Source organism: Hyla sarda, chromosome 10 (assembly GCF_029499605.1).
Source record: "Hyla sarda isolate aHylSar1 chromosome 10, aHylSar1.hap1, whole genome shotgun sequence".
NCBI classification, from domain to species: domain Eukaryota; kingdom Metazoa; phylum Chordata; class Amphibia; order Anura; family Hylidae; genus Hyla; species Hyla sarda.
Window position 1 is genome coordinate 32,128,938 of NC_079198.1, and position 17,827 is coordinate 32,146,764.

General features: G+C 40.8%; 1 protein-coding gene across 3 annotated transcripts in view; it reads left to right on the forward strand.

The window, feature by feature from the left end:
• The window catches only part of LOC130293846 (uncharacterized), a 108,493-nt gene that overhangs the window by 79,446 nt on the left and 11,220 nt on the right, over window positions 1-17,827 (forward strand). For 2 of the 3 annotated variants that reach the window (XM_056543010.1, XM_056543011.1), the window contains exons 5-6: window positions 7,632-7,661; window positions 17,370-17,459. In XM_056543010.1, coding sequence (XP_056398985.1) covers window positions 7,632-7,661; window positions 17,370-17,459 — 120 coding nt within the window. The remainder of the gene's footprint in view (window positions 1-7,631; window positions 7,662-17,369; window positions 17,460-17,827) is intronic. The other variant, XM_056543012.1, reaches the window with a different exon arrangement.

Here is a 17,827-nt window from a genome sequence, read left to right on the forward strand (position 1 = left end):
AAAAACATTGTGCAGTGTGTTGTTAAACAAGCTGTTAGTTATGACATGTTGCCATAACTTTGACCTTTACATATCTTAGCCTCAAACCCACTTTAAAACTACTTGAATACATTCCAAGGTGACCCTAGGAGAGTTAGACAGTTCTTTAGAGCTCTTTGGTAGTGTTATACACATGTTTTGAGTCTCATTTCATTGTCTGTTCGCAAAGAACTTGTTTGCCACAAACTGGACATATTCCGAAAGTTTAGCCAGCCCGGCAAATCGTCCTTTTAAAAATTTTGCTCATCTTTGCAGGTTCGCAGGTATCCAGAATTTGGCTTTATAAACCACACACTTTGGCAAAAGACGAGACATTTCTACCTGCTTTTCATGGGGTGTCTATAGAAGTCTTGCACTCTTCTTTCTTTCTTCTTTAACTCTATGAGTACATTCACATAGGCGGATTTAATTTCCCGTGTGCAGCATATTTCCTGTTATGAGCTTGAGCCAAGGCAGAATTTCTGCAGTGGATAACATTGACTTTAATGTGATTTGCTGAGGATATTGGGGGGTATTTATCAAAGGATTTATGTGGTTTTTTTTTTCAAGTAACTTTGGCGCAATGCTTTGGCGCAGTGTCTTTTTACGCCAAAGTTTGGCGCATCTTCTCCACTGTCATTTTTACAACTTTCTCAAAATCACACGGTCCAATGTCAGAAAATGTAAAGGCGTCAAAATACATTTAAAAAATTATTTTATGAAAGCAGCGACGCCTCCAGGGCTGCTCAATACTGTCCTGCGACATAGTTGTCTCTGAGGAACCTTCACCCTCCGTTGAGCCAGTATTGGACATGGCCGCACAGGTTCAGGAAAGGTAAGCACTAAAGCAGTAGTCTCCAACCTGCGGACCTCCAGATGTTATAAAACTACAACACCCAGCATGCCCGGACAGCCAACGGCTGTCCGGGCATGCTGTGAATTGTAGTTTTGCAACATCTGGATGTCCGCAGGTTGAAGACCACTGCACTAAAGTGACAAAAAAATAAAATCCATTTCACATGGTGGCTATAAACCCCACAAAAGAAAATTACTCATATCGCTTAGTGTTGCTTGCGAATATTTGCAATGCGAATTTTATTCGCGAATATCGCATATTCGCGAATTGACGAATATTCGAGAATACAGCACTATATATTCGTAATTACGAATATTCTTTTTTTTTTTCCTTCACAGTACACATCACAGTGATCAGGGTGATCACTGTGATGTGTACTGTGAAAAAAAAAAAAAAAGCTTGTGTGGTGTAAAGAAGGCTCTAATACTACTGTGTGAGACTGGTGTGCAAATTTTCGCATATGCGAAAATTTGCATATGCTAATTTTCACACATGCGAATTTCAGCTTATGCTAATTTTCGCATATGCGAAATTTCACATATACGAAAATAAAACGAGAATATTACGAATATGCGAATATTCGCGAATATATGACGAATATTCGTCCATATATTTGCGAATATTCGCGAATTCGAATATGGCCTATGCCGCTCAACACTAATCTCTTGCTGATATACTGCAGGAGGGACTCCGAAATGGCTGCTCTACAGGGTAAAATACGCGTCCTCTGTAGTGGTAAGTTCTGTGTAAAAGGCGCTGTGAACAGCTGATTTCAACATTTGAGCCAAAATTACTAACAACATGCACCAAATGATAAATTTGGAGCATGTCCACGAAAACCAAAGTGAAAAAAAAGGGTAAAAAGAAACTGTCAACAGGCAAAATTGATAACTACCCCTCATTGTGCTGTGGATCAACCTCACAGCAGGAAACTTGCTGCAAACTTGCAGCTAAATCTGCCTGTGTGAACACACCCCTACTCTTCTAAAAACAGCTTTGCTTTACCTTATATTCTAAATAAACTTCCAACTGCATTCCTAGATTTTTTTTTCCCATTGTGTCTTTCTCACATTTTAGACTGGCCAGATTGCTAATTTCTGTTTCTGGGCCCTTCATGTCCTCTCCTTGTAAAGCACAGGTGTTTGCTGAGCCTAAAATATTTTCTCTAATGGCCTGTTAGGATTCTTATATTCATCCTATCTATCCAAGCAGCAGGGAAAATGGAGAGCATAATTGATGATGCCACAATAAATGACATTTTGGTACAGAACTGACTATAGTACTTTTAAACGTATACATTTTCCTGCATGTAGTTATGATTTTTTTTCAGTAGTAATACATAATCAAACCTTTACAAGTAGGGTATCATTTTAACCGTATGGACCTAGAGAATAAAGATAAGTACTACGTAGAAACGGAAGCCCCTAAAAGTTACAAAATGGCATTTTTTTTTCAATTTTGACGCACAATGATTTTTTTCCCGTTTCGGCGTAGATTTTGGGGTGAAATGACTGATGTCAGTACAAAGTAGAATTGGTGGCGCAAAAAATAAGCCATCATATAGAATTTTAGGTGAAAATTTTTAAGAGTTATAATTTTTTAAAGTTAAGGAGGAAAAATTGAAAATGAAAAAAACAGAAAAAGCCCCGGTCCTTAAGGGGTTAAAGAACACAATAAGCTGGTGCCAACGCAAAATACAATGGGGTCTTAAAAGGGAAACTGACAGCAGTAACCTTATTTCTAATGCCTTTTACTTTGTGAAAATTGTGCAGCTGTTCATTAGATATCCATCTTGTTGGTAATATAGTATTTTCTTCTTAACTGCACATAAAGGCAACTGCTGTTGTACGTGCAATGCTTTCTCCTGCCCGCTCTGGTGATAACTCCCTTTGGTCGGTAACTCTGCCCCTCCATAAATATTCATCCCCTCTTCCTCGGCAGGTCTGTGAAGGAGGCATCTGTGGAGAGTGGAGCGATCTGTGGAGTGCGCAGGAGAAAGCGTTGCAGATAGGGCAGCAGTCGTCTCCACTGCACAGAAGTAGAAATTACCATATTAGTAGCAAGGTTCCTTTTAAAGCACCTTAAAAAGTCAGATAAATCATCAACTCTCTAATGGTTGACCTCCAGAGCCAGAAGACTACTTTCAGTTTCCTAGACTTTCTTTAGACACTGAAAATGGTGATGCAGAACTGAACTATTTAACCATGCTCAGGCCTAGGGGTTTACACTGATATCATTTTTAAAATCTTTTTTTTACCTCAATTCCAATAAGTTAAGAAGATTTTCACAAAATCAGAGCATATTATTAGAATTTGACATTGGAGTCTCTGTAATCAGGCGACTCATGGTGAATGTAGAATGATTGTTTGTGTTCTGATTGTGTGGAAATCTTCTCGGCTTGGTCCAAGCTCTTATTTGCTTGTTCTTTTCCCCCCATAATAAATGCTTAATAAAGTTGTGGCTATACTTGCACAACTATAAAAGGTGAGTGCATTTCCCGGTGGGCCTTCTGTGGTCCTTTGGTAGTCTGATCTTTTGTCCTCTCTCTCCTCTTGTTTCACAGTGTTTTTCTGACATTTTTCCATTTTGTTTTTCAAACTGACCCTTTTTGATCTGGAGGGGGCTTTGTTTATCACATTTAAACTTTATGGTCAATTCTCATTAAAATAAAAGTTTATAAAATATCAAATACTTATTTAGATATATAGTTAGGTACACTCTGGGTTATAGTGGAGGTGAATAGCTGTAAAAAGAGGGGTTACTTACTTTGGTAAGGTTTTTTATGAGTCCTGCTAGTAACAATCTCTTTGACATTGCGCTCCTGTGTGCATTGGAGGTGGGGAGCCGGCTTTCAGGCCATATACTGGTATATACCATCTGTACATATACCATATGAGTGATTATATACCAGACCGTATAGAGATAAATACCAGCTGTTTACAATATCTGTATAACATATAAGTGGATGCAGTTACATTTAGGGGCTCACAGGTCACGTCTTTTCTGATCAGTCTCGTTCTCTTTCCTTTTCTTCTCTGGCATGATGTCTTCTTCCAGCCAAAACTCTTCTCTTGGGCACCTGCAGGACAAACATTTTAGACTCTGTATTTTTCCATTGCTGATCCCTCCTTTTCCATTTCAATTCCCAATCCCCTCCCTCTGTACCATTTCATTAACCCCCCTCATCCCTGTGCCATCTCATAAACCCCCCCCCCCTCCCCTGTGTCATCTCATTAACCCCCCCTCATCCCCTGGGTCATCTCATTAAACACTCCCCCTCATCCCCTGTGTCATCTCCTAAAACACCCCCATCCCCTGTGTCATCTCATTAACCCCCCCCATCCTGTGTCATCTCATTAAACACCCCCCCAATCCCCTGTGTCATTTCATTAACCCCCTTTCCCTGTGTCATCTCATTAACCTCCTCTCATCTCCTGTGTCATCTCATTAACCCCTTATCCCATGTCCTCTCATTAAATACCCCCCATTCCCTGTGTCCTCTCATTAAATACCTCCCCATCCTGTGTCCTCTCAATAAACAACACCCCCCCAACCCCATGCCTTTTTGAGTTTTACAACACAATCACCTGGCATGTGAGTCCAGCAGGCTCAAGTGGTGCACAGTGCTGTCCGGTGCCAAGCAGGGTCTTCTTTCCGGCATCTGCTGCGATTGACGATTGACGTCACTTCGCTGACATCCTCCTGTGTGGGACTGCGGAGGAACGTCACTTGTGTTACTGACATCCCCCGACAGTCCCGGCCGGCAGGCCGCAGCCTCATTGTATTAAAGTGGCCACGGTGTGGCTGGCTATTATGCAGTTCAGGCCGCGCTGTGGCCGCTTTACAACAGTGAGCCGAGGTGCAGCGACAGGGCCGCCCCTGCCTGAGACTGCAGGTGGCTATTAAAAAAGAAAAGGAGGGGCGACAAAGTGCTGCCTCTGAAAGTCCCACAGGGTCCCATGGTAGGGCTGGCCCTGCCAGCTTGCCCGGCTCCCCTGCCTCATTAATTTTCATTACCCAGCCCACCCCCTTCCGTGTCATGAGAGCCGGGTATAACAAGGAGCAGAGCACTCATCCCCCACTCAGGCTCCCACATCATGGAAGGGGGCAGGCTGGGGAGTGAACATTGAAGAGGCAGGGGAGCTGGGCAAGCCGGCTCCCCGCCTCCATTGTGCATGCTAGCGCTATGGCAACGAGACTGTAATGGGCAGAACTCAGGAAATACCAAACCTAAAGATGTAAGTAACCCCTCCTTTTACAGCTATTCACCCGTACTATAACTTGGTATATTGGGTTTAGTGTGGGTGAACTAGTTGTCAGATTCTATTTAACAATAAAGCAAAAATAAATAAATAAAACTTTGATAGCTTTTAGGCTATAGGATCATATGTTGCTAAAATATATCAAAGGGCCCTTGTGGATATTTTTTAGACATACATAAAAAAATAGTCTCATAGACAATTGATTGGCTAGAAAAGTCGAGCAGCCCATGTATTACAGCCATTGCAGGTAACCTACAAACAAACGTACTATCCTTATTGTGACTCTCCTGTAAATATTACAAAGCAGATAGTGCCACACTTCAAAGTCTCTGTTCTTATTAGGAGATGTCACTTAAAGGGGTACTCCACTGCAAAACATTTTTTGTTAAATCAACTGGTACCAGAAAGTTAAACAGATTTGTAAATTACTTCTATTAAAAAAAATCTTAATCCTTCCAGTACTTATCAGATGCTAAATGCTCAACTGGAAGTTCTTTTCTTTTTGAATTTCCTTTCTGTCTGACCACAGTGCTCTCTGCTGACACCTCTGTCAATTTTAGGAGCTGTCCATAGTAGGAGCAAATCCCCGTAGCAAACCTATCTTGCTCCAAACAGTTCTTAAAATGTAATTCATAAAGAAAAAGGCGTCAAACAGGACATAATTAACACAAAGTATACTTTATTAACATGAAAAATGACAAGACATTTAAAATAATTTAAAAAGAATACATATATAGTAGTAAACATGAATCCAAGAGATGCTGAGAGAGAAGAACGGGGGCTATGCTTGTCTGCCAGGGAAAGAGTTAAATAAATAGTGCACAATAAGTATTGTTTCCCATGAATTAATGAGGGAGGCTACGGCTCAAGGGTTGTGGAATAGATATTAGGAACTGATCCGGCAATATGCTCGGATCGCAAATAAATACAGAAAATCAGAGAGCAAATGAGGGAGCCTCAGGGGATCAATAGCGCATTATAGGTAGAACAAACCCTAAGCTAGACAAAATAAGGAAATACTTTACCAAGTGGAGCAGAGAGTACAATGCTACAGCCACCCGCCACCCTATTGGATCAGATGGCACATGCCATCAGATGGCACATGCCCGATGTTGGTCTACTATCCAGATACTACTCTCAAAGACTATCCTTTTGCAGTATAAAATGACAATGGGGGTTGGAATGGAAATATATTCTCTTAAAGAGAATCTGATAGCTATTTTACTTGCACAAAACCCATTATATTGGTTTATGGTGCGGGTGAATAGCTGTAAAAAGAGGTGTAACTTACATGTTTATTTTACATATGTCTGAAGTTCTCCATGTTAGAAGCTTCTTGCTATAGCGCTCCAGCACGCATTAGAGACGAGTAGCCAATTCACGCAGCTCCCTTCCTCATCATTATTTCGCCCCGGCCACCCCCTTAAATGAGATGGGGCACTCTAATACCGGAGGCTACGAGGAAGCAGAGGAAGCAGAGTTGTTTTATTAGGCAGACTGGGTACAGTAGTTAAAAAAATATAATAATGTTCCCAAAGTGTCCCAGGAGTTATTTTTTAACACAACACCAGACTGTATGTTGCTCATGCTAGTGAGAGCAGCCTGCGTGGCCTAAACATGCCAAAGCGTGCAGATGCATGTGTTTCTCACGTAGTGCTCATACTTGATAGGGAATAAATGTTTTGGATATTTTGTTTATCATTTGCACATCATTAAGATGTCTATTGATCATATAAATTCCATAAGTCCACACCTTTTCTTCTTGTGTTGCAATCTCAATCATTTACAGGAGATGGGAAAGGTAACTGCATTTTCTAACAGTAATAATAAATACAAGTAACTTTTTTCCTGAAGTTCTTAATATTTGGTTTGATCAATGGCAAAGCGAAAAAGAACCTTTGGATGGCGCTGCTGGTTCCAATGGTGTGGGTAACAAACTGTAGCCAGAGATGCAGGTAGTACAAAACACTGAACAGTTTATTGGACGAACCATAAAACAATAAAACAAGAGGATTACGCGTTTCGGGGGAGCCTCCCCCTTCTTTATATCAGTATGACATACTGATCTGAAGAAGGGGGAGGCTCCCCCGAAACGCGCAATCCTCTTGTTTTATTGTTCTTTGGTTTGTCCAATAAACTGTCCAGTGTTTTGTACTACCCGCATCTCTGGCTACAGTTTGTTACCCACACCATTGGAACCAGCAGCACCATCCAAAGGTTCTTTTTCGCTTTTCCATTGATTGTTCTACTCAGGAGGCGGTTTCACCACTCCTGCAACCTAATGCTCAGCAGCGGTTCCGGATCCTTTCCTTAAACCCCGTTGTGGGTTGATATGCAAGTTTTTACTTGCTGCAAGGTGAGCAGCCACTACCTAGGGGTCTAAAGAGGCCCCATCTTTCTCGCTCTCTCTCCCACTACTCCTACTGTATCAAACGAGGCGCCCTGGTCTCCCTATTTTTTTCTCCCTCTACTAATATTTGGTTTGTTTTTTTTAGATGAAGAAGAAAAAGGAAGTAGTGACTATGGTAAGTTGATGTAAGAAAATCTGATTAATCATCAACTCTCATGACATTTTTGTTTCATATAGTTCCTATCACAACTATTAAAGTACTGTACTATCTGTAGGTTTAAAATGCTGTGCTAGTTTGTAGGTACACAGGCCAATATATTGGAGAAATGGACTGTACTCAATACACGAAAAATAGATGTGGCTGGGGCTTTAGTTGACATGTATGTTTTTACATCTTATGCTGACTTCATACTCTGCTAAGGGCTCATTCACACTGCCACCTTCCTCCATTAATAAATGCCCATTCTGCAATCTGTTTTATAATTTTTAAATGGGTTGCAAACGTCTGTAAAATAATCCCATTGATGTCAATGGGATTTTTTTACAATCCTTTATCACCCGTTTGCACCCGTTTTGCTTCCTGTTCCACTTTTTTTTTTTTTTGACAGGAGAAAAGACGTTGCATGCAGTATTTCTTCTCCCATCAAAAATAACGGAATAGAAACGGACATTGTAAATTTAACCCCTTAAGGACTCAGGGTTTTTCCGTTTTTGCACTTTCGTTTTTTCCTCCTTACCTTTTAAAAATCATAACCCTTTCAATTTTCCACCAAAAAATCCATATTATGGCTTATTTTTTGCGTTGCCAATTCTACTTTGCAGTGACATTAGTAATTTTACCCAAAAATGCACGGCGAAACGGAAAAAAAAATCATTGTGCGGCAAAATCGAAAAAAAAACACGCCATTTTGTAACTTTTGGGGGCTTCCGTTTCTACGCAGTGCATATTTCGGTAAAAATTACCCCTTATCATTATTCTGTAGGTCCATACGGTTAAAATTATACCCTACTTATATAGGTTTGATTTTGTCGCACTTCTGGAAAAAATCATAACTACATGCAGGAAAATTTATATGTTTAAAAATGTCATCTTCTGACCCCTATAACTTTTTTATTTTTCCACGTAAAGCACGGCATGAGGACTCATTTTTTGCGCCGTGATCTGAAGTTTTTATCGGTATGATTTTTGTTTTGATCGGACTTTTTGATAACTTTTTATTCATTTTTTAATGGTATAAAAAGTGACCAAAATACGCTTTTTTGGACTTTTGAATTTTTTTGCGCGTACGCCATTGACCGTACAGTTTAATTAATGATATATTTTTATAGTTCGGACATTTACGCATGCGGCGATACCACATATGTTTATTTTTATTTTTTTTACACTGTTTTATTTTTTTTATGGGAAAAGGGGGGTGATTAAAACTTTTATTGGGGAAGGGGTTAAATGACCTTTATTAACACTTTTAAAAAAAAAAATTTTTTGCAGTGTTATAGGTCCCATAGGGACCTATAACACTGCACACACTGATCTCTTACTCAGATCACAGGCGTGTATTAACACGCCTGTGATCAGTGTTATCGGCGCCTGACTGCTCCTGCCTGGATCTCAGGCACGGAGAAGTCATTCGCCGATCGGACACCGAGGAGGCAGGTAAGGGCCCTCCCGGTGTCCTGTAAGCTGTTCGGGATGCCGCGATTTCACTGCGGCGGTCCCGAACAGCCCGACTGAGCAGCCAGGTCACTTTCACTTTCACTTTAGAAGCGGCGGTCAGCTTTGACCGCCACTTCTAAAGGGTTAATACCGCACATCGCCACGATCGGCGATGTGTGGTATTAGCCGCGGGTCCCGGCCGTTGATTAGCGCCGGGACCGATGCGATATGATGCGGGATAGCGGCGCGATCCCGCTTCATATTGCAGGAGCCAGCGCAGGACGTAAATATACGTCCTGCGTCGTTAAGGGGTTAAAGGGGTATGCCGGGCAAAAACATCTCATCCCCTATCGAAAGGATAGAGGATAAGATGTCTGATCGCGGGCGACCCACCACTGGGACCCCCCGCGATCTCCCTGCAGCAGCCCACATTTTATGCACAGCTGTGTCTGCAGTTTCCAAAACCGCCAGGCTTCCGAGACGGGGACGTGACGTCATGCCACGCCCCCTCCATTCATGTATATGGGAGGGGGCGTTGCGGCCGTTACACCCCCTCCCATAGAAAAGAATGGAGGGGGCGTGGTGTGAAGTCACGTCCCCGTCTTGGAAGCCCGCCGGTTTCCGAAACAACAGACGCAGCTATGCATAGAATGCAGGCTGCTGCAGGGAGATCGCAGGGTGTCTCAGCGGCGGGACCCCCGCTATCAGACATCTTATCCCCTATCCTTTCAAAAGGGGATACCCTTAACTTTTAAGTCTATGGCAAACGGATGAACCTTTAAAGTCTTGACTAAGGTCGCTGAGTGCGGCTGAAACGCGTCACCTTGTCATCACCCACTATTACCGCTGAATAAAAACCGTATTGCTTGACATCCTGCTCTGGACAACTCCATTTCTTTCTATTATTACATGGACTGAGGTCCGGTCCGGTCCGTGAGCGGGAGGAGCGATCGAGTGAGCTGTGCTGCACCTGTTGCACCTATTGAACCTTTAAAGTCATACGTTTGTCGCTGGTTTATAATATCTGTTTTTGAACCTGCAGTGCTGAGGGACTACTACTACTCCCATCATGGAACAGACTTGTTTTCATGATGGGAGTAGCAGTTCCCCCAGCTGCAGGAGTCTGCTGGCAGTTGGGGAGGCTACATTAGTGTTTGTACTACTACCCCCATCATGGAACAGAGTCTGGAATAAGGATATTGGGGGGGGAATGAGGATATGTGCACTGGGGCCAATACATTATTATAAATATGCATGGGGGCATAAATTTGGGGGTCACAGTAGTAGTTTAAAAACCCCGCCAGAACCCCTGAATGGCTCCTCGATCCCGGCCATTCAGGGCTCCCGGAGGGGGATTTAAAAATGAAAGTTTACACAGTATATACATTGCAGGGGAGCGGAGCATGCCGCCCGTTACCCTGCTTTGTAACTGCTGATCGCATTGGGTCTCAGAAGTGAGACCCGGTGCAATCAATCCCTCAGCCCCAGTACTACTACCTCCCAACATAGAGTATACTCTTTTCCATGATGGGGGTAGTAGTACAAACACTAATGTAGCCTCCCCATCCACCTGCAGACTTTCGCAGCCAGGGAACTACTACTCCCATGATGAAAACAAGTCTGTAGTAGTCCTTGCTGCGAGAGACTGAAGGCAGCTGACTTTACTATAATAACAGATGAAATACTAATGCAAAAGTTTTTGCATCAGTTTGCATCTCTTAATAGTACAGTCCGTTTAGGAGGCAATGACGGGAGTAAAGCGGGACAGATCCCAATGGCAGTGTGAACGTAGCCTAAGCAATGTCTGTCAGACATACAGTGGGGCAAAAGAAGTATTTATTCAGCCACAATTGGGCAATTTATCCCACTTTAAAAGATGAGAGAGGCCTGTAATTTTCATAACAGGTATACCTCAACTATGAGAGACAGAATTGGGGGGGAAGAATACAGGAAATCACATTGTAGGATTTCTAATTAATTAATTGACAAATTCCACGGCAAAATAAGTATTTGGCCACCTACAAACAAGCAAGATTTCTGGCTCTCACAGACCTGTAACTTCTTCTTTAAGAGTCTCCTCTGTCCTCCACTCATTACCTGTATTAATGGCACCTGTTTGAACTTGTTATCAGTATAAAAGACACATGTCTACAACCTCTAACAGTCACACTCCAAACTCCACTATGGCCAAGACCAAAGAGCTGTTGAAGGACACCAAAAACAAAATTGTAGACCCGCACCAGGCTGGGAAGACTGAATCTGCAATAGGCAAGCAGCTTGGTGTGAACAATTATTAGAAAATGGAAGACATACAAGACCACTGAAAATCTCTCTCGATCTGGGGCTCCACGCAAGGTCTCACCCCGTGGTGTCAAAATGATCACAAGAATGGTGAGCAAAAATCCCAGAACCACACGGGGGGAGCTAGTGAATGGGGCCAAAGTAACAAAGGCTACCATCAGTAACACACTATGCTGCCAGGGATTTAAATCATGCAGTTCCAGATGTGTCCCCCTGCTTAAGCCAGTACATGTCCGGGCCCATCTGAAGTCTGCTAGAGAGCATTTGGATGATCCAGAAGAGTATTGGGAGAATGACATATGATCAGATGAAACCAAAGTAGAACTTTTTGGTAAAAACTCAACTCGTGGTGTTTGGTGGAGAAAGAATGCTGAATTGCATGCAAAGAACACCATACCTACTGTGAAGCATGGGGGTGAAAACATCATGCTTTATGGCTATTTTTCTGCAAAGGGACCAGGACAACTGATCTGTGTAAAGGAAAGAATGAATGGGGCCATGTATCTTGGGGCCTCCTTCCATCAGCAAGGGCATTGAAGATGACACATGGCTGGGTCTTTCAGCATGACAATGATCTTAAACACACTGCTCGGGCAACAAAGGAGTGGCTTCATAAGAAGCATTTCAAGGTCCTGGAGTGGCCTAGCCAGTCTCCAGATCTCAACCCCATAGAAAACCTTTGGAGGGAGTTGAAAGCCAGCGACAACCCCCAAAACATCAGTGCTCAAGAGGACATCTGCATGGAAGAATGGGCCAAAATACCAGCAACAGTGTGTGAAAACCTTGTGAAGACTTACAGAAAATGTTTGACCTCTGTCATTGCCAACAAAGGGTATATAACAAAGTATTGAGATGAACTTTTGTTATTGATCAAATACTTATTTTCCACCATAAATAAATTGTTTAAAAATCAGACAATGTGATTTTATGGATTTTATTTCTTAATATCTCTTTGAGGTATACCGATGATGAAAATTACAGGCCACTCTAATCTTTTTAAGTGGGAGAACTTGTACAATTAGTGGCTGACTAAATACTTTTTTGCCACACTGTATATATCAGGGGACTCCCCAATGTATACCTCCGATCAATACCTATGGCTTAGTGGCATCCGTCATACATAGGGTCCTATATAAAATTAAATTATACTGCACAGAATGTGGTTTGTATGTTAGTTCATGAATCCATTTAACGCATATGCCACTGGGCCTAATGCCATTGTTTATGTTAAGTGGACGCTGCTTTGCTTATCACAATGTGAAGTAACAGATCTAACAGTACATTATATGGGCGGTTTTATGGACAATGGCTGCTATCACGGTGGTGACTGCTATACTGTAGCTAAATAGCACCCCCACAAAGCGATCCCATGGTTCTGATCAGCTAGTATGGTGGGCCTTCAGAAGAACTCCGTGCCGGCCATATTGAATCTTTTAATATTGTCTTCCTCAGAGACAATGTGTGAACAGAGCAAACATCCAAGATGTGCAAACCAGTTGGACTGATCAGTGCTGTGCAATAGCATAGCATTGATCAGTATAAGCAATCCAATGATTGCCCCCATTGAGTATTAGCCCCTTTCTGTGCCCCCATATAGTATTAAGCCCCTCTATGCCCCCATATATTAGGTAGGTCCTCTTTGCGTCTCCATACAATATAAGCCCCCTCCCTGGTCCTCATATAGAATTAGGCTCCTCTCTATGCCCCAATATAGTTGTCAGGTCCTCTCTGTGCCCCTATATAGCATTAGGCCCTTCTGTGCCTCCAAATGTCACCATTAAAAAAAAAAAATCACCTGTCACACCGCTCCACTCCTAACACCTCTACCAGTCAGCTCCACTTTTCTGTGATTCTGATGCAGGAGAGCATGGCACAGAGACGCCGCCTGCACCAGACATTCCCGGAAAACCTTTTTCACTGCATACAAATGTAATCTGCATGTAAACATGGCTATTTCACAGCACCTGTACAGGACCATAATAGGGCACCAGTCAACCAGTGCAGTTACATAAACGGATTACTCACTAATCCAGTCAAAGGTCAAGACAACCAAAAAGATTGTTAAAAAAACTGCATTATAAATTAAGAAAAAATAATATAATCAGCAAACGATCATTGCAAAAGGCTGATCATGCTGTACAGACCCCAATACATGTTTCATCACTTCTTCATCCAGGAGATGTCAAAGGTCAAGACAGTAAAACACACACCCAGAATAAACTACTCACTAATGGCTAAAAATTGGGTTGTAGGGGGACTGGGCTTACCCGATATTTTCCGTTACTACATCGCATCAGTAGTAGCACAGATTAAGGCATGGTGGACACGTTCATATGACATCCATTGGGTACAGATTGAACAAACATATGTTAAAAATAGAGATACACGTTGCCTGTTCTTCCTTCCATTTTGGAACAGAGGAAAGGCGACGGTTATGACCCCATTAATGCTGAATGGTATACGATGTTAGAATCTATTAGACATGTGCAATTCGGTTCGGCACGAATGTCAAATTTACCGAATTTAGCCGTTTTCGTGCATTCGGGCCGTTCCGAATGCACAAAAACATTTTTCGAATATTTCCGAATAGCGACGATAAAACGAATAGCAACATAACAAATGCATTCGTTATTCTCCGAATGCATGCGGTTAAAAAACGAATGCATTCGTTATCCAAAAACAAATGCATTCATTATTTACCGAATGCATGCGGTAAAAAAACGAAAGTAAAGAATTTTTTCTAATTTTTTTATTGTTCCTTGCGCTACACTGTTTCTGATTGTTAGTTATTGTTTTACTGTTACTAGGGTGCCTCCAGCTGTTGCAAAACTACAACACCCACCCAGCATGCGGCTGTCTGGGCATTCTGGGAGTTGTAGTTTTGCAACAGCTGGAGGAACACTTTGGCTAACACACGCATTCGCGCAATGCTTTTTAATTCATTTTCAAATTCCGCTGGCGTTTGTCAGAAATGGGTTACCAGGTCAATGACATGCATAGTAATTGCTGTGGGAAAATTTTTCATTCATAAAACTGCAGGCTTAATTGGATATTTGCCGTGTAGAACGCTTAGGACACCAAACATTCTACAATGCAATTATCCAATTAAGTCTGCGGTTTTATGAATGAAAAATGTTCCCACGGCAATTACTATGCATGTCATTGACCTGGTAACCCATTTCTGACAAAAGCCAGCGGAATTTAAAAATGAATTAAAAGCATTGCGCGAATGCGTGTGTTTGCCCAAGTATGCCTCCAGCTGTTGCAAAACTACAACTCCCAGCATTCCCAGACAGCCGCATGCTGGGTGGGTGTTGTAGTTTTGCAACAGTTTGATCGATGCGTTTGATTGTCAGGTGATTTATGTATAACATCATGTTATACATAAATCACCCGGCAATCAAACACATCGATCAAACACATTAATCATTCATACAGCATTCATTCATTTACTCATTCATTCAACATTACATTATGTATTAATATAAATCACATAAAATTATATTATCTTTCCTGTCTTCCAATGTTCTGATCTCTGCGGCTGCCCTCTTTTCCTGCACACACTCCCGATAATGGTCCCCTGCATAAAAAAGATTTACCCGAATGTACCCGAATACAGAATGTATACGAAAAATCAAACCCACCCGAATACGAATGTATCCGAAAAAATCAAACCCAGACACCCGAATACCGAATGTATACAAAAAAATGAGCCCCCGGACACCCAAATACTGAATGTATCCAAAAAATTAACCCACCGGACACCCGAATACCGAATGTATCTGAAAATCAAAACTGAAAATATTGCTGAACCGAAAATTTTATAAAAAATGAAAAAACGAAACTTTTTCTTCTGCACATGTCTAGAATCTATGTCATAAATGAGCAGACAAATTTCACTAGGGTATAAAGAATACACACCATTACAATGTCTATCATATAATATTGCAGATCTAGATCTGTGAGAATGGGAGAAGAAAGGCATAGTACAAGTTAATCAACTATATATAAAAAATAACATCATTTACAGAGTTACAGAAGAAATTTGATTTACCATTACGGGAACTTTTTAGGTACCTCAGAATTAGGCATTATTTAGAAGCGCGTAATCTTTCCCCACATCATTGCTGCCCAATCCTGTTTTTTTATTTAAATAATCCAACATCTAAAGGGCTAAGGCAGATTTATGCGGTAATGAATAAACGCTCAACATTCCAGCATGCAGGACCATATTTAAAATGGGAAAAGGACCTGTCACAAACTTCTACAGGTCAAGAGTGGACTTATGTGTTTAAATTGACCCACTCCTCACTGTTGGCAGTACCACACAGAGAAGCCATTGCTAAAACCAACCTACGCTGGTACTACTCTCCTGAAAGGCTCCATAGGATGTCCTCTGCTAATTCGGAAGAGTGTTGGCGCAAGTGTGGGAAGACAGCGTCTCTTATACATATTTTATGGCAATGCCCAATAAGTCAAGAATATTGGTATAGGGTGGAATCATATTTAATGAATATTACCCATATTCCAATCAAGTTGTCACCACAAAGAGCATTGCTACTATTACAAACCCAAATTTACCCAGTGGGGATGTGGTTCTTGATCTGTAAAATTCTTGTAGTAGCAAAATTAGCTCTTTGTAGATATTGGAAGCAAGCGGAAGTCCCGAAATTGGAGGAAATTGTAAATATGGTACAACATTGTTATAAATTAGAAGAAATAATAGCGATAGGAAGGAATGAAATTACACTGTTTCATCAGAAATGGGCGTTATGGAAAGAATTTAAGGGAGAAATAGGGAATCCTTATTAAGATACTGGAATGTATAGATTTATATAATATTAACAGAACTAAAAAAACACACCAGATAGAAACTGATAAAAAGACATAGGAAGACGATGGCACCATTGTATGAGAAATGGTTGGGAAGTGACCATGTATGTAATCGTTAGAGTTACGCATAAAGGAACCTTGCAGTTTTGTATAATGTTAAATGTACAGAATGAGAATAAAATAAAAACAACAGTAAAACACAAGTCAGTGTACATAGATCAAGATTGTTTCCAAAAGCGAAAAATAATGTAGGGTTAAATTTTTCTTTTTTGTCTTGTCCACAGTGCTCTCTGCTGACACCAGATGCCTATATCAGGAACTATCCAGGGCAGGAGAAAATCCCTATAGCAAAACTATGCTGCTCTGGACAGTTCCTGACATGGACAGAGGTGAAGGCAGAGAGCACTGTAGACAAGAAAAAAAAGAAATTCAAAAATAAAAGAATTTCATCTGTAGCATACAACTGTTGAAAAGTACTGGAAGGATAAAGATTTTTTAATAGAAGTCATTAACATGTATGTTTAACTTGCTGGCACCAGTTGATTTAAAAAAAAAAAAAAGAGTACCCCTTTAAGAAAAGAACAGAGTAAAAAAAAAACACACAAAAGATGTTATTAAGATTATGCTGAATTGTGACTGTATGAAATTACACGCTTACTTTTAAAAAAATTACAAAAGTTTATGCGTAACATTTTATGATTTGAAAGTATTAGAATATGTTCACAATTTGAGGATTTTGTCAGGTTTTAGGTGTGGATTTGATACTTAAATCTAGACAGAATCTATTTATTTTTTTTGCTGCATGTGAATGTTGTAGAAAATACCTTATTTATTGTACATAAAGCAATCAGCACATACAGCACAGAAATTAACAAACCAAAGAACAGAACATGGGGCTAAACACGTGGTAATTCACACTGGCTCCTCTGCAAAACAAATCTGAGTTTTTGCCTATGATTTCTGCCACAGATAGACAAATACAACAAGTGACCCTTCTGCTCAATTGTGTATTAGTAAAATTTTTATTAAAGACAAAATATCTGTCATAACAATGAATTGCACATTTTCAGTATAATTTTTTATGGTTATTTTTAGATTTTCTAATTCCAATTGTGGCCACCGTTTGTGTTATTCTTATCTTGATCCTGGCAGTAATCTTGGGGATTTACTTCAAAAGAAAAAACAGTAAGTAATGAATATTAAGTCTGTAGGATTCAATCATATAACAAATATGACGCGAGGTTTTAGGAAAAGCATTACTCTTTTGCAACCACGGGAAAGTTTTAGATTTTGGTGTGAAATTTACCTAGTTCTACACCCCTGTCACAGGACTTATAATATCATTAAGGATACACGCTATTGATAAGGGAAGATAACACCCAGCCATGGATTTAGTAGTACATTACCAGGAAGAATTCCAGAGGAACAGCACAATGAGGGACATTTATCAATGTTTGCTTATGTATTCTTTTTTTTAGTAATTTTTTCCTTGCTTTTTTTTTGCTTATGTGTGACGTATTTATCAACTGGTTTCAGCCTGTTGATAATTTTCT